This window comes from Oncorhynchus gorbuscha, linkage group LG18 (genome assembly GCF_021184085.1).
Source record: "Oncorhynchus gorbuscha isolate QuinsamMale2020 ecotype Even-year linkage group LG18, OgorEven_v1.0, whole genome shotgun sequence".
Lineage (NCBI taxonomy): Eukaryota > Metazoa > Chordata > Actinopteri > Salmoniformes > Salmonidae > Oncorhynchus > Oncorhynchus gorbuscha.
The window spans coordinates 57,210,222-57,238,156 of record NC_060190.1 but is presented as its reverse complement, the minus strand read 5'-3'; the positions used below and the strand labels follow the sequence as shown (position 1 = coordinate 57,238,156).

At 47.7% G+C, this 27,935-nt stretch overlaps 1 protein-coding gene across 1 annotated transcript in view; it reads right to left on the bottom strand.

Annotated features, from left to right (window-relative positions):
* Nucleotides 1-27,935, bottom strand: part of slc25a26 (solute carrier family 25 member 26) — a 77,906-nt gene that overhangs the window by 38,444 nt on the left and 11,527 nt on the right. Inside the window, exons 4-5 of the mRNA XM_046312757.1 lie at nucleotides 21,354-21,458; nucleotides 21,175-21,222 (exon numbers count right to left, since the gene is read on the bottom strand). Of these exons, the coding sequence (XP_046168713.1) occupies nucleotides 21,175-21,222; nucleotides 21,354-21,458 (153 nt within the window). The remainder of the gene's footprint in view (nucleotides 1-21,174; nucleotides 21,223-21,353; nucleotides 21,459-27,935) is intronic.

Here is a 27,935-nt window from a genome sequence, read left to right as displayed (position 1 = left end):
ATATCAAGACTGTTTCAAGGACAGCTTTTATCCATCTACGTAACATTGCAAAAATCAGAAACTTTCTGTCCAAAAATGAGACAGAAGAAAATTAATAATAAAATAATCTACTTTCCGGCTACCCGGATAAAACACTAAATAAACTTCAGTTAGTGCTAAACACAGCTGCTAGAATTCTGACTAGAACCCCAAAATGTTATCATATTACTCCAGTGCTAGCCTCTCTACAATGGCTTCCTGTTAAGGCAAGGGCTGATTTCAAGGTTTTACTGCTAACCTACAAAGCATTACATGGGCTTGCTCCTACCTATCTCTCCGAGTTGGTCCTACTTAACATACCTACACGTACGCTACGGTCACAAGACGCAGGCCCTCCTTACTGTGCCTAGAATTTCTAAGCAAACAGTTGGAGGTAGGACTTTCTCCAAGAGCTAAATTTTTATGGAATGGTCTGCCTACCCATGTGAGAGACGCAGACTCGGTCTCAACCTTTAAGTCTTTACTGAAGACTCATCTCTTCAGTAGGTCATATGATTGAGTGTAGTCTGGCCCAGGAGTGTGAAGGTGAACGGAAAAGCACTGGAGCAACGAACCGCCCTTGCTGTCTCTGCCTGGCCAGTTCCCCTCTCTCCATTGGGATTCTCTGCCTCTAACCCTATTACAGGGATTGAGTGACTGGCTTACTGGTGCTCTTCCATGCCGTCCCTAGGAGGGGTGCGTCACTTGAGTGGGTTGAGTCACTGACGGATCTTCCTGTCTGGGTTGGCGCCCTTCCTTTGCCGTGGGGGAGATCTTTGTGGGCTATATTCGGTCTTGTCTCAGGATGGTAAGTTGGTGGTTGAAGATATCCCTCTAGTGGTGTGGGGGCTGTGCTTTGGAAAAGTGGGTAGGGTTATATCCTGCCTCTTTGGCCCTGTCCAGTGGTATTGTCGGATGAGGCCAGTGTCTCCCGACACCTCCTGTCTCAGCCTCCAGTATGCTTGCTGCAGTAGTTTGTGTCGGGGGGCTAGGGTCAGTCTGTTATATCTGGAGGATTTCTCCTGTCTCATCCGGTGTCCTGTGTGAATTTAAGTAGGAACTTGAAGCGAGGCGGCCATCTTTGTCGGCGCCGGAAGTCTCGCTCTCTCTCTCTCGGAGGAGGATGACCTGAGAGAGAGAGAGCCGCAGGACTACCTGGCCTGATGACTCCTTGCTGTCCCCAGTCCACCTGGCCGTGCTGCTGCTCCAGTTTCAAATGTTCTGCCTGCGGCTATGGAACCCTGGCATTTTCACCGGACGTGCTACCGGTCCCAGACCTGCTGTTTTCAACTCTCCTGAGACAGCAGGTACGGTAGAGATACTCTGAATGATCGGCTATGAAAAGCCAACTGACATTTAGTACTAAGGTGCTGACCTGTTGCCCCCTCAACAACCACTGTGATTATTATATGACCCTGCTGGTCATCTATGAACATTTGAACATCTTGACCATGTTCTGTTATAATCTCCACCTGGCACAGCCAGGAGAGTACTGGCCACCCCTCGTAGCCTGGTTCCTCTCTAGGTTTCTTCCTAGGTTCTGGCCTTTCTCTGGAGTTTTTTCTAGCCAACGTGCTTCTACATCTGCATTGCTTGCTGTTTGGGGTTTTGGGGTTTTAGGCTGGGTTTTTGTACAGCACTTTGAGATATCAGCTAAGAAGGGCTTTATAAATACATTTGATTTGATCTACTACTGTACCCCAACAGCCAGCACTAACTACAGTAGCTAAGAGTAGACAAATGTGTAGGAAAACTATTTTTATTTGATTCTGTTGTCTTCACTCAACGTATTTTCCATTCTTAAGGACTCTAGCGGTTCCAGTCTACTAGATCAGACACTGATCAGACGCGTGAGCTTTTTCCTCTATTCCCTCAATCAGATCCAGACAGACAGAGACACACCTCTGGTCTCAGACACAGCTGGACTGTTGCTGCTCGAGCACTCTCTTTTACACATTTTAAATGCTGTCCGCCTACACCACTAAGCCTTTTCCTGCACCATTCCGACCCCCAAGCCTGTCTAGTCATCTACCTCATCTACCACTGGAGCAGGGACTACACTGCAGGCCTGACAAGGGCTGGTTTAGGAGCTCTCACAATCAGAAAGAAAGGAGAAGTCAGTAACCACAGTTCCAGGAGGTAAGAAACAGAGGGAGATAGATCAAATCTCCAGCAGAATGGGGACAGCTGTCCTGCTCCTCCAAGGAGGAGAGACAGGGAATCAAAGGTAGACTAGTCTGCAAGACAGAAGGCTGTGAGCTTCTTCACTTCCTGGGAAGAGGATAGGGCAGAACTTCAAAAAGGTACTTGGAAGTGAGAATAATTTCCTATGCCGCGGAGGTGTTTCTGCTGTCAAGAGAGCAGAGAGAGGAGACAGACAGTGGCCATATTGAAGGGGTTATAGAGCGGGCTGGAGCTGGGGAGGGAGGGCCTGGGAGACAGATGGCGGGTATATTAGGGGTGGTAGGGGGGTTTAGAGTGGGGCTGGAGCTGGGGAGGGAGGGCCTGGGAGACAGATGGCGGCCATATTAGGGGTGGTTGGGGGGTTTAGAGTGGGGCTGGAGCTGGGGAGGGAGGGCCTGGGAGACAGATGGCGGCCATATTAGGGGTGGTAGGGAGGTTTAGAGTGGGGCTGGAGCTGGGGCTGGAGGGCATGGGAGACAGATGGCGGCCACCATATTAGGGGTGGTAGGGGGTTTAGAGTGGGGCTGGAGCTGGGGAGGGAGGGCCTGGGAGACAGATGACGGCCATATTAGGGGTGGTAGGGAGGTTTAGAGTGGGGCTGGAGCTGGGGATGGAGAGCCTGGGAGACAGATGGCGGCCATATTAGGGGGGGTTGGGGGGTTTAGAGTGGGGCTGGAGGGCCTGGGAGACAGATGGCAGTCATATTAGGGCTGGTTGGGGGGTTTAGAGTGGGGCTGGAGCTGGGGAGGGAAAGCCTGGTAGACAGACGGCGGCCATATTGGTGCTTTTATAGAGCAGGGTTGGGAAGGGAGGCCTTGGGGCACAACATGAAGCAGATGGGACTCAGATGGTTTAGCCATCAGCATGGTCTGAATGAGCAGGAAGAAAGAGCAGAGCACCATGGGCCATATGACAACCCATATGAGGTAGTGACTAAGGAGGGGGAGAGAGAGAGAGCGGCCCAGAGTTTAAGTCCACATTTATTACCTGCTAATGCAGCCAGACTGCACACTGGATCCACTGGCCACCAGCCACACTACACTCACTCTCTCTCTCTTTCTGTTGTCAAATTTCCTGAGGTTTATGTTAATCTTGTCATGCAGAGCTCCTTTGAAAAAAAGACCTTGGTCTCAATGGGACTCCCTGCCTAAATATACAGTTGAAGTCGGAAGTTTACATACACTTAGGTTGGAGTCATTAAAACTTGTTTTTCAACCACTCCACAAATTTCTTATTAACAAACTATAGTTTTGGCAGGTCGGTTAGGACATGTACTTAGTGCATGACACAAGTCATTTTTCCAAAAATTGTTTACAGACAGATTATTTCACAATTCCAGTGAGTCAGAAGATTACATATACTAAGTTGACTGTGCCTTTAAACAGCTTGGAAAATTCCAGAAAATGATGTCATTGCTTTAGAAGCTTCTGATAGGCTAATTGACATGTTACCCGAAACGTTTGACCCAAGTTAAACAATTTAAAGGCAATGCTACCAAATACTAATTGAGTGTATGTAAACTTCTGACCCACTGGGAATGTGATGAAATAAATAAAAGCGGAAATAAATTATTCTCTCTACTATTATTCTGACATTTCACATTCTTAAAATGAAGTGGTGATCCTAACTGACCTAAAAACAGGGAATTTAAACTAGGATTTAATGTCAGGAATTGTGAAAAACTGAGTTTAAATGTATTTGGCTAAGGTGTATGCAAACTTCCGACTTCAACTGTATATATGTTTTAAACGCACACACACACACGTGTACACTTCACTCACGACACACTCACACACTCTCCCCTCAGCCTGGAGGAATAGTTACATGTGGGAGTCTGTCCCACACAAAGACACATGCATGAAAAAATTACAAGAACATACAGGCCTAGGCTACGCATTGAATACAAGACCGTGGATACACACTGGTACACACAACGACATGCCAACATGTCATAAGGACTGATAGACTGGCTACATCACCCTGCAATAAACAGCGTTTCATTTCTTATCAGATAAACATGTTGGACATCTTTCTTTTATCGTGCAAACGGATAGACTGCAATAAAACCTAGTGAGATCCACGTCAACATCTCTATGCACTTTATCAGACAGACACAGAAGCCGTCTCTGTCCTTGTTAAAGTGTATAACAGCAGTGGAAGGTAGGGGGTCATATATGCTGCCTTCCAAACACACAATAGGGCAGCTTTTCCCAAACTATTTGAATATGGGGTCGCCAAAGACTCGCTCTTGGTTCATAACCTCTAGATGTGGCTGGAATAAACAGAACGGTTACTGTTTTCTTCCTACAAATGTGGCATCACATCACTGTTCACATCACATCTTTTACCTGGTGGGGTCGCATTTTCTTTTTACATCAAAATGGGGTCGCGGGCCAAAACAGTCTTGAAACCCCTGCAGTAGGACAAGAAGGGATATGTTCCTGAAATTGAATGATCCTGATTAAGAATTTAAATGTTGTACATGAGGGTACGGCTATATATTAGTGCAGAAAATATTTTGCATATAAACAGAAATGCAGTCCAAACCACTTCAATTCACTGTATGGTCACACTTCCATGAGTAGGACAGGCCCAAGCTGAATCACCAAGCTGGCCAAACATATGAGCACATCAATTTAGGACCCGGACCAGGAGAGTTTGCTAGAGACTGGCTGTACAAGCACCCCTCTGGGACAGGACCTCTAAATAAATAAACAAACAAATAAATAAATAAATAAAATATTTAAAAAATACAGCCAATCAATAGGGGAAGTCTGATCCGGAGCTCTGGGTCTGCGACTGGCCTAACAAAAAACTGGACTGGGAAGGTGTGGGGGATAGGGGGAGAGATCGGGGGAGAAGCATTTTCCCAAAAGAGCGCTATGTGTAGAGGGTTTACTGAGGAGTGCTCTGTGTCGTGGGCTAACTGAGGAGTGCTCTATGTCGGAGGCTAACTAAGGAGTGCTCTGTTGTCGTGGGCTAACTGAGGAGTGCTCTATGTCGGAGGCTAACTGAGGAGTGCTCTATGTCTGAGGTAACTGAGCTAAACGACTACCGTCCCGTAGCACTCACTTCCGTCATCATGAAGTGCCTTGAGAGACTAGTCAAGGACCATATCACCTCCACCCTACCTGACACCCTAGACCCACTCCAATTTGCTTACCGCCCAAATAGGTCCACAGACGATGCAATCTCAACCACACTGCACACTGCCCTAACCCACCTGGACAAGAGGAATACCTATGTGAGAATGCTGTTCATCAACTACAGCTCGGCATTCAACACCATAGTACCCTCCAAGCTCGAGACCCTGGGTCTCGACCCCGCCCTCGATTGTGCAACTGGGTACTGGACTTCCTGACGGGCCGCCCCCAGGTGGTGAGGGTAGGCAACAACATCTCCTCCCCGCTGATCCTCAACACGGGGGCCCCACAAGGGTGCGTTCTGAGCCCTCTCCTGTACCCCCTGTTCACCCACGACTGCGTGGCCACGCACGCCTCCAACTCAATCATCAAGTTTGCGGACGACACAACAGTGGTAGGCTTGATTACCAACAACGACGAGACGGCCTACAGGGAGGAGGTGAGGGCCCTCGGAGTGTGGTGTCAGGAAAATAACCTCACACTCAACGTCAACAAAACTAAGGAGATGATTGTGGACTTCAGGAAACAGCAGAGGGAACACCCCCCTATCCACATCGATGGAACAGTAGTGAAGAGGGTAGCAAGTTTTAAGTTCCTCGGCATACACATCACAGACAAACTGAATTGGTCCACTCACACTGACAGCGTCGTGAAGAAGGCGCAGCAGCGCCTCTTCAACCTCAGGAGGCTGAAGAAATTCGGCTTGTCACCAAAAGCACTCACAAACTTCTACAGATGCACAATCGAGAGCATCCTGGCGGGCTGTATCACCGCCTGGTACGGCAACTGCTCCGCCCTCAACCGTAAGGCTCTCCAGAGGGTAGTGAGGTCGGCACAACGCATCACCGGGGGCAAACTACCTGCCCTCCAGGACACCTACACCACCCGATGTTACAGGAAGGCCATAAAGATCATCAAGGACATCAACCACCCGAGCCACTGCCTGTTCACCCCGCTATCATCCAGAAGGCGAGGTCAGTACAGGTGCATCAAAGCTGGGACCGAGAGACTGAAAAACAGCTTCTATCTCAAGGCCATCAGACTGTTAAACAGCCACCACTAACATTGAGTGGCTGCTGCCAACACACTGTCATTGACACTGACCCAACTCCAGCCACAGGAGTGCTCTGTGTCGTGGGCTAACTGAGGAGTGCTCTGTGTCGTGGGCTAACTGAGGAGTGCTCTGTGTCGTGGGCTAACTGAGGAGTGCTCCGTGTCGTGGGCTAACTGAGGAGTGCTCTATGTCGGAGGCTAACTGAGGAGTGCTCTGTTGTTGTGGGCTAACTGAGGAGTGCTCTGTGTCGTGGGCTAACTGAGGAGTGCTCTGTGTCGGAGGCTAACTGAGGAGTGCTCTATGACGGAGGCTAACTGAGGAGTGCTCTATGACGGAGGCTAACTGAGGAGTTCTCTATGTCGGAGGCTAAATGAGGAGTGCTCTGTGTCGGGGGTTAACTGAGGAGTGCTCTGTGTCGTGGGCTAACTGAGGAGTGCTCTGTGTTTCGGAGGCTAACTGAGGAGTGTTCTGTGTCGGAGGCTAACTGAGGAGTGCTCTGTGTCGTGGGCTAACTGAGGAGTGCTCTGTGTCGTGGGCTAACTGAGGAGTGCTCTGTGTCGTGGGCTAACTGAGGAGTGCTCTGTGTCGTGGGCTAACTGAGGAGTGCTCTGTGTCAGGGGTTAACTGAGGAGTGCTCTGTGTCGGAGGCTAACTGAGGAGTGCTCTGTGTCGGAGGCTAACTGAGGAGTGCTCTGTGTCTAACTGTGCTCTGTGTCGGGGGCTAACTGAGGAGTGCTCTGTCGGGGTAACTGAGGGGGTGTAACTGAGGAGTGCTCTGTGTCGGGGTTAACTGAGGAGTGCTCTGTGTCGGGGTTAACTGAGGAGTGCTCTGTGTCGAGGTTAACTGAGGAGTGCTCTGTGTCGGGGTTAACTGAGGAGTGCTCTGTGTCGGAGGCTAACTGAGGAGTGCTCTGTGTCGGGGGTTAACTGAGGAGTGCTCTGTGTCGGGGTTAACTGAGGAGTGCTCTGTGTCGGGGGTTAACTGAGGAGTGCTCTGTGTCGGGGGTTAACTGAGGAGTGCTCTGTGTCGGGGTTAACTGAGGAGTGCTCTGTGTCGGGGTTAACTGAGGAGTGCTCTGTGTCGGGGGTTAACTGAGGAGTGCTCTGTGTCGGGGTTAACTGAGGAGTGCTCTGTGTCGGGGTTAACTGAGGAGTGCTCTGTGTCGGGGGTTAACTGAGGAGTGCTCTGTGTCGGGGTTAACTGAGGAGTGCTCTGTGTCGGGGTTAACTGAGGAGTGCTCTGTGTCGGGGTTAACTGAGGAGTGCTCTGTGTCGGGGTTAACTGCGGAGTGCTCTGTGTCGGGGGTTAACTGAGGAGTGCTCTGTGTCGGGGTTAACTGAGGAGTGCTCAGTATAGGGGGTTAACTAAGGAGTGTTCAGTACAGGGGGTTAACTAAGGAGTGTTCAGTATAGGGGGTTAACTAAGGAGTGTTCAGTATAGGTGGTTAACTATGGAGTGTTCAGTATAGGGGTTAACTAAGGAGTGCTCAGTACAGGGGTTAACTAAGGAGTGCTCAGTATAGGGGGTTAACTAAGGAGTGCTCAGTATAGGGGGTTAACTAAGGAGTGATCAGTACAGGGGGTTAACTAAGGAGTGCTCATTACAGGGGGTTAACTAAGGAGTGCTCAGTATAGGGGGTTAACTAAGGAGTGCTCAGTATAGGGGGTTAACTAAGGAGTGCTCAGTACAGGGGGTTAACTAAGGAGTGCTCAGTACAGGGGGTTAACTAAGGAGTACTCAGTACAGGGGGTTAACTAAGGAGTGCTCAGTGGGTTTTAATCACCCACTCCTCCCTTCCCCTCTGGTTCTGTACAGATGCAGCCCAGCACAAGTGTTAATCCACTTGCTAAAGAATTCCACCTGACAGATTTTGAATGCCATGGCCCAACGCTGCAGTGTGTGTGTGTGTTCGAACCAAACAAGGGCTAGCGCTCCAGCACACCGTGCTCCAACCAGCCAATTACAGACCAGCTGGCCCGGCTTCCCATCAGATCAACAAGGTGTTGGTGGAGTTGGAGGGCAATAATATTCCCAACCAATGGAGACTTGTTCTGAGTTCTGGCCAGGGGGAGAGAGAGGAAGCGCAGCTGGAAGCAGCAGGCTGGCAAACATTCAAGAGAGCAATTCCATCGACATGAGAGACGTGATTCCATTTGATGTTGTGTGGCTCTTTGCCTGGTCAGTGTAATGGAGGACTTTTCTATGTGTGTATCTACCGCCACTGCTGATGATGTCAGAGGGAGTCAATTAATTATCCTGTGGTATGACACACGATGCCCTCTGGGTCAACCAATTAGGTGCTGACAGCTCGGAAGAGATCTACGGCCGACTGAAGGCATTGGTGGGACTACAGGGATGGGGCTGCATGGAGGTGAGGAAGAATGGTTAGGGGTGCATGGAGCCGGGGCTGGATAAGGGTAAGGTGTGGGGGGGGGATTGAAGGCCTGGAGACAAAGAGAGGTAGTATGGTATAGGGCTGAGGGAGAATCTGAGCGTCAGAGGTTTCAAAGTGAGTGAGTGGTTATGAAGGTGAAGGTAGTTCCACCTCAAAAAGCACAAGAGGATTGACACTATCCATCTCAGATTATGCTGAAATCATGTATGTAGTTTCAAAGGATGAAGAATCAATACTCCAAACTGCAGCTACATACTCCTATACAGAACGCTGTACTGTATATTGGTTGTTGGGTTGGGACTGGACTGGTGTGCGGGTCTGTGAGTGGCTTTTAACCATTTTATTGGATTCTTCATGTCTTTTGTGGTCCAAATCGGATGTCGGGTCCTATATTTATTGAATATTATGTGAATCCTATAAATTAAAAAAGGGCCAATTTGGGTGCAAACAATTGACTTAATTTCTCAGAGATCAAACTCAATGTCAACAAAATAATGTTGAAGGAATGCTAATCTTATCTGTTCCTAACCACAGAAACTACTTCAGAACTATCTGGAATGACTCTGAAGGGTTGGGGGAGAGGAGAGCTGGTGAGGAGAGGTGAGGAGGAGCCAGGGAGCGACATCAAAGTATTACAGTAGATTAAGCTCAGTCCAATAGAACAAGTCATTTTACCTCTGCCAGCTCTACACATAGAGAGTCTTTGGGCTTGGTGCACCCCCCAAAGATACATCATTGTGCACTGTGGGAGCCAAGCCCAGAGCCACGAGACACAGACTCAGGGAGTCTCTCTCTCTAACACGCACACATTTTATCAGCTGGGATTCAGATAAACTCAGCACAGATGGGAATAGCAGAGCTGGGGTCTGATTGGCAGTGACAGTAGGAACACACCGACTGGGTCAAACACACTGCTGGAGGAGAGAAGCTAACACTCCCATGTATGGACCTGATCACTCCTCAACAAGACTGTACAGAACTCCTCAGAAACAATCCGCATTACGCAGTCACTGACTGGATAGATAAAGCAATCATTTACCTTTCAGTCATGAAGATACTCAATTAGCCTAGCTACAACATCACAGTACATGACTGCTCCAGGGAAGCAGATGGAAACCCCCCTCAGCCTGTTCCACAGCCAGTGAGTTGGGGTGGGGTGAGAATGGCTGTTAATTACATAGTCAATGGTTTTTCTTCTCCATTCGACATGATGCAGTGACATCATCATCTGACCCCTGATCTCTCTGGGCTGGTTTAGATGTTTCCAGTGGGGGTTTAGTTGTTAGCGGAGCTGTTAGCTGAGCTAAACTAAACAGACGTGTCAGCAGAGCTCTGCTCTCCCAGGCCAGGGCCAGGCTGCTGTGGTCCTACAGGGCCAGGCTGCTGTGGTCCTACAGGGCCAGGCTGCTGTGGTCCTACAGGGCCAGGCTGCTGTGGTCCTACAGGGCCAGGCTGCTGGGGTCCTACAGGGCCAGGCTGCTGGTGTCCTACAGGGCCAGGCTGCTGTGGTCCTACAGGGCCAAGCTGCTGGGGTCCTACAGGGCCAGGCTGCTGGGGTCCTACAGGGCCAGGCTGCTGGGGTCCTACAGGGCCAGGCTGCTGGGGTCCTACAGGGCCAGGCTGCTGGGGTCCTACAGGGCCAGGCTGCTGGGGTCCTACAGGGCCAGGCTGCTGTGGTCCTACAGGGCCAGGCTGCTGGGGTCCTACAGGGCCAGGCTGCTGGGGTCCTACAGGGCCAGGCTGCTGGGGTCCTACAGGGCCAGGCTGCTGGGGTCCTACAGGGCCAGGGAGGTCCTACAGGGCCAGGCTGCTGAGGTCCTACAGGGCCAGGCTGCTGGGGTCCTACAGGGCCAGGCTGCTGGTGTCCTACAGGGCCAGGCTGCTGGGGTCCTTCAGGGCCAGGCTGCTGGGGTCCTTCAGGGCCAGGCTGCTGGAGGCCTACAGGGCCAGGCTGCTGGTGTCCTACAGGGCCAGGCTGCTGGTGTCCTACAGGGCCAGGCTGCTGGAGTCCTACAGGGCCAGGCTGCTGGTGTCCTACAGGGCCAGGTTGCTGGGGTCCTTCAGGGCCAGGCTGCTGGGGTCCTTCAGGGCCAGGCTGCTGGAGGCCTACAGGGCCAGGGCTCTCAGCCTGCAGCAGATGCCACCATCTGGCCAACGTCCCAGCACTATAGCCTCCAGGGAACAACTATGCTACACATCCATGCTTCAGAAATACAGGAGCTTACTTACAGAAAATAATTTCTACAAATATTCTAGATTTGGTTATTCATTTTCAAATCCACAGAGGACATCACCATTTAAAAGTGACCAGGCTAGAACACACTGTTAATTAATATGACTTTCAATTGGCTGAATTGGCTGAAATTGAATTAGATGGCCATGTGATGAAAGGGGTGAGAGCAAGCCGGGTGGAGATAGAGGAGAGGGATCCAGCTAAGCGGTTTCCCCTCCTGAAATAGTGGTTGCGTTGTTAAACGAGCGTGAGGTTAACCTCTAATTACAGGGTGCTCCCTCCCAACATCTCTACAGTGATACAGAGATTTATCCTCTACCTCGCACTTCCATCCCCCATTTTCAGGTGAAACAGCACTGACATTGTGGACATGGATTATTCAGTTCTTCAGCCTCTATGTCTGTATTGTTGCTATTGCTTTCTTTCTTGGCCCCCCCTCACCCCAATCTCTCCTACACTCTCCCCCTCTCAATCCTCCCAATCTCTCATGACCACCCCTCTCAACCCCTCCAGCCTCTCCCCCAACTCTCCTTCTCTTGACCCCCATTCAGTCTCTATCCCCCTCTCTCCTATTGACACCCCTCCAGTCTCTCCTTCTCCTGACCCCCTCCAGTCTCTCCCCCTCTCTCCTGCTCTTGACCCCCTCCAGTCTCCCCTTCTATCCTTTCCTTGACCACTCCAGTCTCTCCCCCTCCCCTGCTTTTGTCCCCACACTTTTCTCTTGACCCACTCCAGTCTCTCCCCCTCCTGACTCCCCACTCTCCTTCTCTTGACCCCCTCCAGTCTCTCCCCTTCTCTACACCTCCCTCCAGTCTCCCTCTCCTTCCTTCTCTTGACCCTCTCCAGTCTCTCTCCCTCCTGATTCCCCACTCTCCTTCTCTTGACCCCCTCCAGTCTCTCCCCTTCTCTTCACCTCCCTCCAGACTCTCCCTCTCCTTCCTTCTCTTGACCTCCTCCAGTCTCTCCACCTCTGTTGACTTCTCTCTCGACCCCCTCCAGTCTCTCCCCCTCCTGACTCCCCACTCTCCTCTCTTGACCCCCTCCAGTCTCTCCCCTTCTCTTCACCTCCCTCCAGACTCTCCCCTCTCCTTCCTTCTCTTTACCCCCTCCAGTCTCTCTCCCTCCTGATTCCCCACTCTCCTTTTCTTGACCCCTCCAGTCTCTCCCCTTCTCTTCACCTCCCTCCAGACTCTCCCTCTTCTTCCTTCTCTTGACCCTCCTCCAGTCTCTCCACCTCTGTTGACTCCCCTCCTCTCCCCCCCCTCCAGTCTCCCCCCCTCCTGACTCCCCACTCTCCTTCCCTTGACCCCCTCCAGTCTCTCCCCTTCTCTTCACCTCCCTCCAGACTCTCCCTCTCCTTCCTTCTCTTGACCCACCTCCAGTCTCTCCCCCTCTCTTCTCCTGACCCCCTCCAGTCTCCCCCTCTCCTCCTCCTGACCCCCTCCCCTCTCTCCTTCTCCTGACCCCCTCCAGTCTCCCCTCTCCTCTCTTCTCTTGACCCCCCTCCAGTCTCTTCTCCTCTCTCCTTCTCTTGACCCAGTCCAGTCTCTCCCCTCTCTTCTCTGACCCCCTCCAGTCTCTCTCCTCTCTCCTTCTCTTGACCCCCTCCAGTCTCTTCTCCTCTCTCCTTCTCTTGACCCCCCTCCAGTCTCTTCTCCTCTCTCCTTCTCTTGACCCAGTCCAGTCTCTCTCCTTCTCTTGACCCAGTCCAGTCTCTCCCCTTCTCTTGACCCCCCTCCAGTCTCTTCTCCTCTCTCCTTCTCTTGACCCAGTCCAGTCTCTCCCCTTCTCTTGACCCCCCCCTCCAGTCTCTTCTCCTCTCTCCTTCTCTTGACCCAGTCCAGTCTCTCCCCTTCTCCCCCCCCTCCAGTCTCTTCTCCTCTCTCCTTCTCTTGACCCCATCTCCCCACTCTGTGATTCTAAATTCCTCGCCAGGCATGCAGTCCTTATTGGAAACACATGTGAGGCCCGGATCATTTTCTGCTCGGATTGAGGCAAACATGCAGAAAATTGTGGGAAGAAAGCATAGCCCCCAGACCTGGAGATATATACTCATTACAGATGAGTAACGGCAGCCATGTTGGTCACAACCACACCACTGACCATGACACCAAAACTCTGCTCACAGTACAGTTGATGCTAAGGGAAACCAGTAAAAACAACAACACAACGCTGTCAAACGTAACAATCTCCTAGCCCTGGATAATAGATATACAGCTGTAATAACCATGTCAGAGTGTTATTGGTTGTGAATCCATACTTCATGTGTATATGTGTGTCTGCTACAGACCTGGCCTGGAACTGCTGCACACTGACATCAGGCTCAGGTGTCCCTGCTGCTTCTCTGATAGGTCAGAGGCCTGGGAAATAATCAGAAACGGGTGAAAAGCTGTAATCACTTCATTGTGTTCTGGTCACTTTGGTTTGTGTTTAATAACAATCAGAGTGGGTAGTAAGACATACTAGCATAGGGCGGGGCTCCTGCGTGGCGGAGTGGTCCAAGGCAGTGGTCTAAGGCAGTGGTCTAAGGCAGTGGTCTAAGGCAGTGGTCTATGGCAGTGGTCTATGGCAGTGGTCTATGGCAGTGGTCTAAGGCAGTGGTCTAAGGCAGTGGTCCAAGGCAGTGGTCCAAGGCAGTGGTCTAAGGCAGTGGTCTAAAGCAGTGGTCTAAAGCAGTGGTCTATGGCAGTGGTCTAAGGCAGTGGTCCAAGGCAGTGGTCCAAGGCAGTGGTCTATGGCAGTGGTCCAAGGCAGTGGTCTATGGCAGTGGTCCAAGGCAGTGGTCTATGGCAGTGGTCTAAGGCAGTGGTCTAAGGCAGTGGTCCAAGGCAGTGGTCCAAGGCAGTGGTCTATGGCAGTGGTCTAAGGCAGTGGTCTAAGGCAGTGGTCTAAGGCAGTGGTCCAAGGCAGTGGTCCATGGCAGTGGTCCAAGGCAGTGGTCTATGGCAGTGGTCTAAGGCAGTGGTCTATGGCAGTGGTCTAAGGCAGTGGTTTAAGGCAGTGGTTTAAAGCAGTGGTCTAAGGCACTGGCTAGCTGTGCCACTAGAGATTCTGGGTTCGACTCCAGGCTCTGTCGCAGCCGGCCGCAACCGGGAGACCCTTGGGGCGTAGCACAATTGGCCCAGCGTCGTCCGGATTAGGGGAGGGTCTGGCAGGCAGGGATGTCCTTGTCCCATCGCGCACTAGTGACTCCGGTGGTGGGCCGAGCGTAGTGCACGCTGACACGGTCGACAGGTGTATGGTGTTTCCTCTGACACGTTGGTGCGGTTGGCTTCCGGTTTAAGTGGGCATTGTGTCAAGAAGCAGTGCGGCTTGGCTGGGTTGTGTTTCGGAGGACGCACGGCTCTCGACCTTTGCCTCTCCCGAGTCCGTATGGGAGTTGCAGCGATGAGGCAAGACTAACTACCAATTGAATACCATGAAATTGGAGAGAAAACATGGTGTAAAATAATTAATAAATACTAGTATAGGGGCAATTCCATGGTAACAGAGTGATGCCGAGATTCTTCACTTAATAATGTATGCCAAACAAATACCAATGATGGCAAAGTTAAACAAACCACACAACTCTTTTTGTACACATTTTCTTGAAGATCATTGCAGATCATTCTGTTACCAAACTCTGCATCTGCACCATAGTTCAAGAAATGTGTTTTGCAAACTGTTCACTAGAATTAGTTAAAAGTAGTCCTTGAGCATAGAGTTGTATGGTTTGTTTAACTTTGCAATCATTGGTTTTAGTTTGAACCAGCCCGGGACTGCAAAATGAATCACTTCCCTGAGCACTGTGGTTGTACTGAGGAATTCTTTGCAGCATACAGAAACACACAACACCATGAGATACTGTGTAGGATGCATGGGTCCAGTAGCTCAACCTCCTATGGATCATCATGCTCCTCTCCTCATCCGGCTGAACACAGCCGTGTCCTGTCCCCCAGCCAAGGATAAAACCCTGGGACCTGTAAGTGGGGTGTCTGTCAGTCTCCATCCTGCCTGTGTACTCATCTAGAGTCCACCTCCTCATCCAAGTCCATTAGTCATCAGTACCTCTGCTTGTTGTTCTAGCAGAGGCCACCAGGCTTGTTCTCAGATATACACCAGGAGCTGTCGAGGAGCACCTGCCAAACTGCATCCCACTGGGATGTGTATGAGGGGAGTGTGTACATACGTGCGTGTGTGTGTGAGTGTGAGGGAGAGACCCTCGTTCATAGTCCTGACAAACACATCAACCAGAGAGAGCTTACTGACAAAAAGAGGGGAGAGCCAGCATAAACATACATCGTAAACTTCAATCTCCAACCACGGCAAAACAAGGCCAGTAAAGTCCAATGTGGGGTTTCTGACAGACAGTACACTAGTCTCTACAACGTCCTGTAGACTGAACGGCGGGGCATGTGTCTGGATCATGTGTGTGGGGGACTTCCTGTTCATGACACAGAAAACCATCAAACACCCCAGCACAGACTTGAGTCTGTTAAATGAGTTTGGGATGGCCTTGCACATAGCCTATGTGTAGGCTACTACAACAAGCTAAACCAATGACGTGTAATAATAGTTGAGTCACTCAAAGCTGAGTTCAGAATATGAGTCAGTCAGTGAGGGACACGGGTTTGCAAATTCCATCATTGTAACTTTGGAATGCCATTCAATGTTTTATTCAATGATGCCTTTTAATGATGTCTCTGATCTCATTCTATTGGCCTACTTGGTGCTATAGGATAGGGGTTCTAGGGGATAGGGGTTCTAGGGGAAATGAGGAGGCTATAGTGTGAAGGTTGGTTCCTCCCTGCCTGGTAGGAACAGCATGCAACAGCTGTGTCTCCTCTCCCTCAGCCTGTCTGCACAGCCAATACCAGCTCCAACTATGTGCTGACACCAGATACCTCACCCCCCACACACACCTTTTTATATTCTCCCTCCCTCTCTCTCTGTCCCCCACACATACACAACACAGACCTCTACACACACGGACAGGTCGGGCCAAACACACAAAGGTCAACGAGGCCCATTATATCCGCCAGGCCTCCCTGCTACTCATTGATCCCATTATGTAAACAGAGCAATGCACAAGCAGATGTGAATCAATAGGATTCCATCTTCTGAACAACACCCAGTTACATTTACCCACACTGACATGTGTACCAGTCTCATCTCCCATTGGGGGGAAGGGTCGTTTGAGGAGTATTTTGGACTGTAGATATTGATGTTAGTGAGGGGAACCCTGGACTAGATATACAGTCCAACCCAGTATTATTAAACAACAGACTGTGCCCATGTGTTCACGTTAGAGAGAGGGAGGGAGGGAGCCTACATTCCCTCACATGTGCAGAGTAAATCTTCCATATTGTCTTTCCCTTTCTCCATCTGTGCCAGCGAGTCAGATGAGGGTGTTGAAGTGAGAATGTCAGAGAAGCAGGTGTTTGGAGGATATATTGGCACGGGTGTTGTTATACCCGAGAAAAAGTTGTGCCAATACATCCTCCAAACTCTGTCTTCGAGGGTATTATCACTTTTATACAAAGGGTTACCAACATATTCAAATAATGATTTTGGTGAATGTATTCCTACTATTTAATTCTTCCACGAGATATAGTCCAGGCACAAATCTAGGGTTGCTACTTGCTACACAAGCCGGCAGGTCATTCATTCTATCTGTTAGGTTGCCAGAGACGCGACCCAGTCATTAAGTCTTTTTGTTCTATATCTTTGTGCTAGATCCAGGCGTACGTTCTAAATGTTCCTTTGCCAGTTCTTATCCCTAGCTTGCTAGTTAGCCAATAACGGCTAACTTAGAGTCAAACAGTGCAGTCAGAATAACAGCAAAGTGGCTGCATTTGTGTTTGCTTAAGCTGTTGTCTAGTGACATTTATTTGGATACATCCATAACAATGAGCTAAATGATGCGAGATTTTGCCTGGCATAGAACATTGGCTCTCTCTCCAGGACACTGTTCAGAGGAGCTAGCTAACAACACAGCTAACACAATCACTTCAAACTGAAACTGGAAAGACTGCAAACTAGGTGCATTTAGATTCCTTTGACCGGTTTTCTATAGAAATGTCTTTGTATACAGTACCGTTCAAAAGGTTGGGGTCACTTAGAAATGTCCTTGTTTTTGAAAGAAAAGCACATTTTTTGGTCCATTAATATGACATCAAATTGATCAGAAATACAGTGTAGACATTGTTAATGTTGTAAATGACTACTGTAGCTGGAAACGGCTGATTTTTATGTTATATCTACATTGGCGTACAGAGGCTCATTATCAGCACCATCACTCCCGTGTTAGCTAATCCAAGTTTATCATTTTAAAACTGTAATTGATCATTAGAAAACAATTTTGCAATTATGTTAGCACAGCTGAAAACTGTTGTTCTGATTAAAGAAGCAATAAAACTGTCCTTCTTTAGACTAGTTGAGTATCTGGATCATCAGCATTTGTGGGTTTGATTACAGGCTTAAAATGTCCAGAAACAAATAACTTTCTTCTGAAACTCATCAGTCTATTATTGTTCGGAGAAATTAAGGCTATTCCATGAGAGAAATTGTCAATAAACTGAAGATCTCGTACAACGCTGTGTAATACTCCCTTCACAGAACAGCGCAAACTGGCCCTAACCATTGCACACATATACAATGCCTGTCTCAATTGTCTCAAGGCTTAACAATTGTTTAACTTGTCTCCTCCCCTTCATCTACACTGCTTGAAGTGGATTTAACAAGTGAGATCAATAAGGGATCATAGCTTTCACCTGATTCACCTGGTCAGTCTGTCATGGAAAAAGCAGATGTTTGTCATGTCATATATACTCAGTGTATAACACCATTATTGCATCAGAACACACACATTTTCCACTGTGACTGAGGCAGAGAAGGAAGGTAAATGATAGAACAATTAAAACAACTGGGGTTAGACCTGAGCCACAGGGGCCAAAGGCCCTCATGTCAACAGTGTTTGAGGGAGAAAAGGAGAGAGAAGATTTGAGTGAGAGGGAAAGGAGAACAGAGGAGTTCATTTATATAGTCAAAGTTGCCCTTTTACCTGTGCAGTTAAAGTGTATTTACTTTGGTGACAATGTATAGTTACATATGACTGCTTTAAGAGAAAGATATGCCCCAAGGGAGAGCAACTCCTTCTGGAGTCTCAGCCCAGGAGAGCAGGATAGAGGAGTAATGCGTTTGGTAAGACTGGTCGCTCTCCCTGAGCTGGATGCCAGCTCCTGTCTGCAGAGGCAGAGAGAGTGAGCTAGCGAGAGAGACAGATAGACAGACAGAGAGAGAGAGACTGCAGGTTGTCTTTCAGTTCAGTGCTCCAGGCGGCTGTTCCAGCCCTGTCTTATTGGGAGGACCAGGGACACATAAATCATCACACTTTTGTTCCTGTCAGACAGATGCACGGAAGACAGGTCGCTCACTCTTTCTCGCTCTCTGTCACTCTCTCTCTCCTATAGCAACTCCCTGGGAGACAAGAGCCCACAGTTGGGTGAGAGAGAAGGAGACAAAGAGGGGGAAGAGAGAGACACAGAGAGGCAAAGACAGAGAGAGAGAAAGGGAGAGCAATAGGAGTATCGAGCTGTGCTTGAGGGTTAGAGAGGATAATGCAGCTCCATCATTTCACCTTGTCAGAGCAATGACAGTCTGCTTCACTTACACAGCCCTCCTCAATGCAAACTACCAAATGACTAAATTACTAGCGAAGAACATAATTGAAGCTCATTAATGAAAAAGTAATTAAAGCAGTCTAGCTCAAATCCAAGATAAATTCTTATGTTATGCCAGAATATAATTATTATATATAATATAATGGCACTCAAACATGTTCACTACTGTCGTGCAGAAAAAAGCCTATCAATTTCATCAGGGTGATTGGTGCTCATAAATGTCATAACACCAGTTTGGAGAGGAAGACAAGGGCTCTCAGAACATAGTATTAGGGGCGCCAGGTAGCCTAGTGGTTAGGCGTTGGGCCAGTAACCGAAAGGTTGCTAGATCGAATCCCTGAGCTGACATGGTAAAAATCTGTCATTCTGCCCCATAACAAGGCACTGTTCCCCTGAAGGCCATCATTGTAAATAAGAATTTGTTCTTTTTACTGACTTGCCTAGTTAAATAAAGGTAAATATAAATAATAGGATTCTGAGTGGAATAATCTTCTTCTGCCCTCTAGTGGTGAACAGGAACAGTACTCTGAACAGGTGGTGAGGCGAGAGAACGTACCGTAAACCCCCCAAACTGGGAACATGCCAAAGTACATTAACAAAAGACCTAAGCAAGGTCTTAATTAAATGTTGAGCATTTACATAATACTAATGGTGGTGATTTACTGGGATTTACAATGATTGAAATGGACAACAATTGCAACTAACAGCCTAGTGCATAGGAATCCAAACAAATTATTCCCCAGAACCTGTTTTTGGATTTAAGTACTTTCTTTTGGCACAGACAAAGCGAAATCACTTTGCTTGCATTTATGCATTTCTCATTTAGGCACAGGGCCCTCAAATTCAACTTTGGACCTCGATGCCAGTTCCACTAAATGTTTTCATTGTTCCAAATCAGGGACTGATTTAGACCTGGGACACCAGGTGTGTGCAATTAATTATCAGGTAGAAAAGAAAACCAACAGGCTCCGGAGCTCGTAGGGTCAGAGTTGAGGACCCCTGGTCTTGGGTGTTTCCTACTGTCTGAAACTTAAATCCTACCTCAGCTTTACAAAGAGCAAATATTACATTTAGAAAACGATAGATGTGAAGATATAAATACATTAAGAGATTGATGTGCTACCTAACATTATCATGTCAGCTGTGAATTAGGCCTCCACACCTCCCTACTGCTCATACCCCTCGACCTGGCCACAGCTACACTCCCTCCGGCCTCCTGCAGTCACCTGAGAGATCTCTGCCATCAGAAATCACTTCTGAAGGATCCTTAATGAATATACATCACGGAGAGGACCTCAATTAGGTGACCGTACTGGGGGAGCACTGCTCCAAATAAACAAAGTTATCTTGACAGGGTCGCCGAGCAGGATGAGATAGCAGATAGCCGGATGAGAAAATGAATTACCATCCTGCCACACGTCAAAGCCAATCACGAGGAGGATCCTGCGCACTCCTCTGCCCCTCTCCCCGCCGTTTCATCTGGCCCTTAGTATGCACACAGGCCGGGTGCCAGCCTCCAAATGTATTCATTTATTCACAGCCCCTTGGAGAAATCACACAGCCTTGTTGTCCTTTTTTTCCCTCACTGTCCAGATGGAATTTGTGTGAATAACATCGGTTTAGTGAGGCAGAAAATAAGTACAGGCTAGCACAGCGGTAGGGGACAGTACCCCAAAAAGAGAGGGGAGAACAACTGTCACCCTCACATACTATTTTTCTTCCCCCCTCTCGTGGTTTCTCTCTCATTCTAATGAAAATTAGAAAGAAGAAAAAAGCCTGTGGGGTGCAGCGTTCCTGAATCCATCCCACATGACCTGCTCTGCAGGTGCAATTAACTAGCAGATAATGAAACAAAGAGTGGGAGCAGAGTAGGCGCTCCACTACAAAGGTGAGCCATCATCAAGAGGACTGGTTCAATGTTCAATCTCTCCTTTTTTTACTCCTTGTTTTGTTTTGCATTTATAACATCTCTAATTACTTTAATTAATCAAGATATTCCATTAGAGGGAACCGGTCTCGGTTAAGTAATTGTGCAAAATGAAACAGAGAAAAACCCAATAGTTGAGTGATTCCATCCACTCCTCTCTGCCCAGCGGGATTTAAAAGGCTTTCAGAGGAATAATGGGAGAAAATACAACCGTCTTTCACAGTTATCATGAATTAATCAATTCTGAATAGTCTCAGTCTGCAAGTACACTGCCTGGCATGTTACCGTGGTACAGGCTGCGCACACACACACACACACACACACACACACACACACACACACACACACACACACACACACACACACACACACACACACACACACACACACACACACACACACACACACACACACACACACACACTTGAGGAACAAAAAACTACCAAGTCCATGAAGCTGCAAATGATGTTTGATAGAGGCTAATGCAATGAGAAAGCTTTGATGTACTTTTGGCAGAGTCAGTGTAGAAGGTAGGTGTGTGTGGGATACCAGGCCTACCTCTCTGAGTACCGTACTATTGTAGCCCCTGTACAAGCCTCTGACACCCTGCACAAGGATAAGATAGGTGTTAGGGAACACACACCACACACAGTCTGGATACACACACATGCATGAAACATATGGAGAGAATGTAAAAACAAATATTGTAGCATTGATGGGTCATGGTATCAGCCTACCTCCTCTCTGAGAGTGGCCAGAAGCACCTGGTAGGTGTTGGAGGACAGCGAGGCCTGCGTCCTCTGTTTCACCACCTCAGTAGGCACCCTGATCAGACATGCCACCTAGGGGAGGAAAACAGGACATTACAACACCCAGAACAGATCTCTCACACTCTCACTCGCTAGCTGCAGACCCGTAGCACTCACCCCCGTAGCCATGAAGTGCTTTGAAAGGCTGGTAATGGCTCACATTAACACCATTATCCAGAAACCCTAGATCCACTCCAATTTGCATACCGCTCAAACAGATCTACAGATCCACACTGCCCTTTCCCACCTGGACAAAAGGAACACTTATGTGAGAATGCTATTCATTGTCTACAACACCATAGTGCCCTCGAAGCTCATCACTAAGCTAAGGATCCTGGGACTAAACACCTTCCTCTTCAACTGGATCCTGGACTTCCTGACAGGCCGCCCCCAGTTGGTAAGTGTAGGTAACAATACATCCGCCATGCTGATCCTCAACACGGGGGCCTCTCAGGGGTGCGTGCTCAGTCCCCTCCTGTACTCTCTGTTCACCCACGACTACATGGCCAGGCACAACTCCAACACCATCATTAAGTTTGCAGACGACACAACAGTGGTAGGCCTGATCATCGACAATGACGAGACAGCCTATAGGGAGGTCAGAGACCTGGCCGGGTGGTGCCAAAATAACAACCTATCCCTCAACGTAGTCAAGACAAAAGGAGATGATTGTGGACTTACAGGAAAAGGAGGACCGAGCACGCCCCCATTCTCATCGACGGGGCTGTAGTGGAGCAGGTTGAGAGCTTCAACTTCCTTGGTGTCCACATCAACAACAAACTAGAATGGTCCAAACACACCAAGACAGTCGTGAAGAGGGCACGACAAAACCTATTTCTCCTCAAGAGACTAAAAATATTTGGCATGGGTCCTGAGATCCTCAAAAGGTTCTACAGCTGCACCATCGAGAGCATCCTGACTGGTTGCATCACTGCCTGGTATGGCAACTGCTCGGCCTCCGATCGCAAGGCACTACAGAGGGTAGTGCGTACGGCCCAGTACATTACTGGGGCTAAACTACCTGCCACCCAGGACCTCCATACCAGGAGGTGTCAGAGAATTTGTTTTTTTTGTCAAAGACCCCAGCCACCCCAGTCATGGACTGTTCTCTCTGCTACTGCATGGCAAGCGGTACCGGAGCGCCAAACCTAGGACCAAAAGGCTTCTCAACAGCTGTTACCCCAAAGCCATAATACTCCTGAACAGGTAATCAAATGGCTACCCAGGCTATTTGCATTGTGTGCCCTCCCAAACGCCAACCCCTCTTTTACACTGCTGCAACTCTCTGTTTATCATCTATGCATAGTCACTTTAACTATACATTCATGTACATATTACCTCAATTAGCCCGACTAACCGGTGCCCCCGCACATTGGCTCTGTACTGGCACCCCCTGTATATAGCGACACTACTGTTATTTTCACTGTTTGACATTTTTATTTCTTTACTTATCTATTGTTTACCTAAAACATATTTTTTACTTAAAAATTGTACTGTTGGTTAGGGCTTGTAAACATTTCACTGTAAGTACTACACCTGTTGTAGTCGGCGCACGTGACAAATAAACTTTGATTTGTATAAAGAACATTAAAACTCAAGTGAAACAGTAAAACAGTTAAGGAAACAGATGAGAAATAGTTGCTATCTATTATTCTGTACTGTATGTCGTCTGTTTGCTTTAGATAAAGAGAAAAATGGAAGCTGCCAGATGCCACAGGTGCCAAGCAGGAAATGACCTAGCAATTATACTGCGAGTAGACTACCTGACCTAGCAATTATACTGAGAGTAGACTACCTGACCTAGCAATTATACTGCGAGTAGACTACCTGACCTAGCAATTATACTGAGAGTAGACTACCTGACCTAGCAATTATACTGCGAGTAGACTACCTGAAATAGCAATTATACTGAGAGTAGACTACCTGACCTAGCAATTATACTGAGAGTAGACTACCTGACCTAGCAATTATACTGCGAGTAGACTACCTGACCTAGCAATTATACTGAGAGTAGACTACCTGACCTAGCAATTATACTGAGAGTAGACTACCTGACCTAGCAATTATACTGAGAGTAGACTACCTGACCTAGCAATTATATTAGACTACCTGAAATAGCAATTATACTGCGAGTAGACTACCTGACCTAGCAATTATACTGAGAGTAGACTACCTGACCTAGCAATTATACTGAGAGTAGACTACCTGACCTAGCAATTATACTGAGAGTAGACTACCTGACCTAGCAATTATACTGAGAGTAGACTACCTGACCTAGCAATTATACTGAGAGTAGACTACCTGACCTAGCAATTATACTGCGAGTAGACTACCTGACCTAGCAATTATACTGCGAGTAGACTACCTGACCTAGCAATTATACTGAGAGTAGACTACCTGACCTAGCAATTATACTGAGAGTAGACTACCTGACCTAGCAATTATACTGCGAGTAGACTACCTGACCTAGCAATTATACTGAGAGTAGACTACCTGACCTAGCAATTATACTGAGAGTAGACTACCTGACCTAGCAATTATACTGCGAGTAGACTACCTGAAATAGCAATTATACTGCGAGTAGACTACCTGACCTAGCAATTATACTGCGAGTAGACTACCTGACCTAGCAATTATACTGCGAGTAGACTACCTGACCTAGCAATTATACTGAGAGTAGACTACCTGACCTAGCAATTATACTGAGAGTAGACTACCTGACCTAGCAATTATACTGCGAGTAGACTACCTGACCTAGCAATTATACTGAGAGTAGACTACCTGACCTAGCAATTATACTGCGAGTAGACTACCTGACCTAGCAATTATACTGAGAGTAGACTACCTGACCTAGCAATTATACTGCGAGTAGACTACCTGACCTAGCAATTATACTGCGAGTAGACTACCTGACCTAGCAATTATACTGCGAGTAGACTACCTGACCTAGCAATTATACTGAGAGTAGACTACCTGACCTAGCAATTATACTGAGAGTAGACTACCTGACCTAGCAATTATACTGAGAGTAGACTACCTGACCTAGCAATTATACTGCGAGTAGACTACCTGACCTAGCAATTATACTGCGAGTAGACTACCTGACCTAGCAATTATACTGAGAGTAGACTACCTGACCCCAATTATACAATTATACTGAGAGTAGACTACCTGACCTAGCAATTATACTGAGAGTAGACTACCTGACCTAGCAATTATACTGAGAGTAGACTACCTGACCTAGCAATTATACTGCGAGTAGACTACCTGACCTAGCAATTATACTGCGAGTAGACTACCTGACCTAGCAATTATACTGCGAGTAGACTACCTGACCTAGCAATTATACTGAGAGTAGACTACCTGACCTAGCAATTATACTGAGAGACTAGACTAGACTACCTGACCTAGCAATTATACTGAGAGTAGACTACCTGACCTGAGAGTAGACCTAGCAATTATACTGAGAGTAGACTACCTGACCTAGCAACTACCTGACCTAGCAATTATACTGCGAGTAGACTACCTGACCTAGCAATTATACTGCGAGTAGACTACCTGACCTAGCAATTATACTGCGAGTAGACTACCTGACCTAGCAATTATACTGCGAGTAGACTACCTGACCTAGCAATTATACTGCGAGTAGACTACCTGACCTAGCAATTATACTGCGAGAGTAGACTACCTGACCTAGCAATTATACTGCGAGTAGACTACCTGACCTAGCAATTATACTGCGAGTAGACTACCTGACCTAGCAATTATACTGAGAGTAGACTACCTGACCTAGCAATTATACTGCGAGTAGACTACCTGACCTAGCAATTATACTGAGAGTAGACTACCTGACCTAGCAATTATACTGCGAGTAGACTACCTGAAATAGCAATTATACTGCGAGTAGACTACCTGACCTAGCAATTATACTGCGAGTAGACTACCTGACCTAGCAATTATACTGACTACCTGACCTAGCAATTATAGTAGACTACCTGACCTAGCAATTATACTGAGAGTAGACTACCTGACCTAGCAATTATACTGCGAGTAGACTACCTGACCTAGCAATTATACTGCGAGTAGACTACCTGACCTAGCAATTATACTGAGAGTAGACTACCTGACCTAGCAATTATACTGCGAGTAGACTACCTGACCTAGCAATTATACTGCGAGTAGACTACCTGACCTAGCAATTATACTGCGAGTAGACTACCTGACCTAGCAATTATACTGCGAGTAGACTACCTGACCTAGCAATTATACTGCGAGTAGACTACCTGACCTAGCAATTATACTGCGAGTAGACTACCTGACCTAGCAATTATACTGCGAGTAGACTACCTGACCTAGCAATTATACTGCGAGTAGACTACCTGACCTAGCAATTATACTGCGAGTAGACTACCTGACCTAGCAATTATACTGCGAGTAGACTACCTGACCTAGCAATTATACTGCGAGTAGACTACCTGACCTAGCAATTATACTGCGAGTAGACTACCTGACCTAGCAATTATACTGCGAGTAGACTACCTGACCTAGCAATACCTATACTGCGAGTAGACTACCTGACTAGCAATTATACTGCGAGTAGACTACCTGACCTAGCAATTATACTGCGAGTAGACTACCTGACCTAGCAATTATACTGCGAGTAGACTACCTGACCTAGCAATTATACTGAGAGTAGACTACCTGACCTAGCAATTATACTGCGAGTAGACTACCTGACCTAGCAATTATACTGCGAGTAGACTACCTGACCTAGCAATTATACTGCGAGTAGACTACCTGACCTAGCAATTATACTGCGAGTAGACTACCTGACCTAGCAATTATACTGCGAGTAGACTACCTGACCTAGCAATTATACTGCGAGTAGACTACCTGACCTAGCAATTATACTGAGAGTAGACTACCTGACCTAGCAATTATACTGCGAGTAGACTACCTGACCTAGCAATTATACTGCGAGTAGACTACCTGACCTAGCAATTATACTGCGTAGAGTAGACTACCTGACCTAGCAATTATACTGCGAGTAGACTACCTGACCTAGCAATTATACTGCGAGTAGACTACCTGACCTAGCAATTATACTGAGAGTAGACTACCTGACCTAGCAATTATACTGCGAGTAGACTACCTGACCTAGCAATTATACTGCGAGTAGACTACCTGACCTAGCAATTATACTGCGAGTAGACTACCTGAAATAGCAATTATACTGCGAGTAGACTACCTGACCTAGCAATTATACTGAGAGTAGACTACCTGCAATTATACCTAGACTACCAATTATACTGCGAGTAGACTACCTGACCTAGCAATTATACTGCGAGTAGACTACCTGACCTAGCAATTATACTGCGAGTAGACTACCTGACCTAGCAATTATACTGCGAGTAGACTACCTGACCTAGCAATTATACTGCGAGTAGACTACCTGACCTAGCAATTATACTGCGAGTAGACTACCTGACCTAGCAATTATACTGCGAGTAGACTACCTGACCTAGCAATTATACTGCGAGTAGACTACCTGACCTAGCAATTATACTGCGAGTAGACTACCTGACCTAGCAATTATACTGCGAGTAGACTACCTGACCTAGCAATTATACTGCGAGTAGACTACCTGACCTAGCAATTATACTGCGAGTAGACTACCTGACCTAGCAATTATACTGAGAGTAGACTACCTGACCTAGCAATTATACTGCGAGTAGACTACCTGACCTAGCAATTATACTGCGAGTAGACTACCTGACCTAGCAATTATACTGCGAGTAGACTACCTGACCTAGCGAGTAGACTACCTGACCTAGCAATTATACTGCGAGTAGACTACCTGACCTAGCAATTATACTGCGAGTAGACTACCTGACCTAGCAATTATACTGCGAGTAGACTACCTGACCTAGCAATTATACTGAGAGTAGACTACCTGACCTAGCAATTATACTGCGAGTAGACTACCTGACCTAGCAATTATACTGCGAGTAGACTACCTGACCTAGCAATTATACTGAGAGTAGACTACCTGACCTAGCAATTATACTGCGAGTAGACTACCTGACCTAGCAATTATACTGAGAGTAGACTACCTGACCTAGCAATTATACTGAGAGTAGACTACCTGACCTAGCAATTATACTGCGAGTAGACTACCTGACCTAGCAATTATACTGAGAGTAGACTACCTGACCTAGCAATTATACTGAGAGTAGACTACCTGACCTAGCAATTATACTGAGAGTAGACTACCTGACCTAGCAATTATACTGCGAGTAGACTACCTGGTCTTTGTGTTAGTGTAGGCCCAGTGCTTCTGTAAGCCAATTTATGCCCCAGCAATGGCCTGTGTGACTGAAAATCCAACCCTTAATCACATTGACACCTGAGCAGCAGGTAAAAAGCTCACCGTCACCGCCTCATTGCCCATCTGTGTCCTACTCTGCATAACACACATAGCCCTCCGCCCCACCATCCGTCCTACTTCAC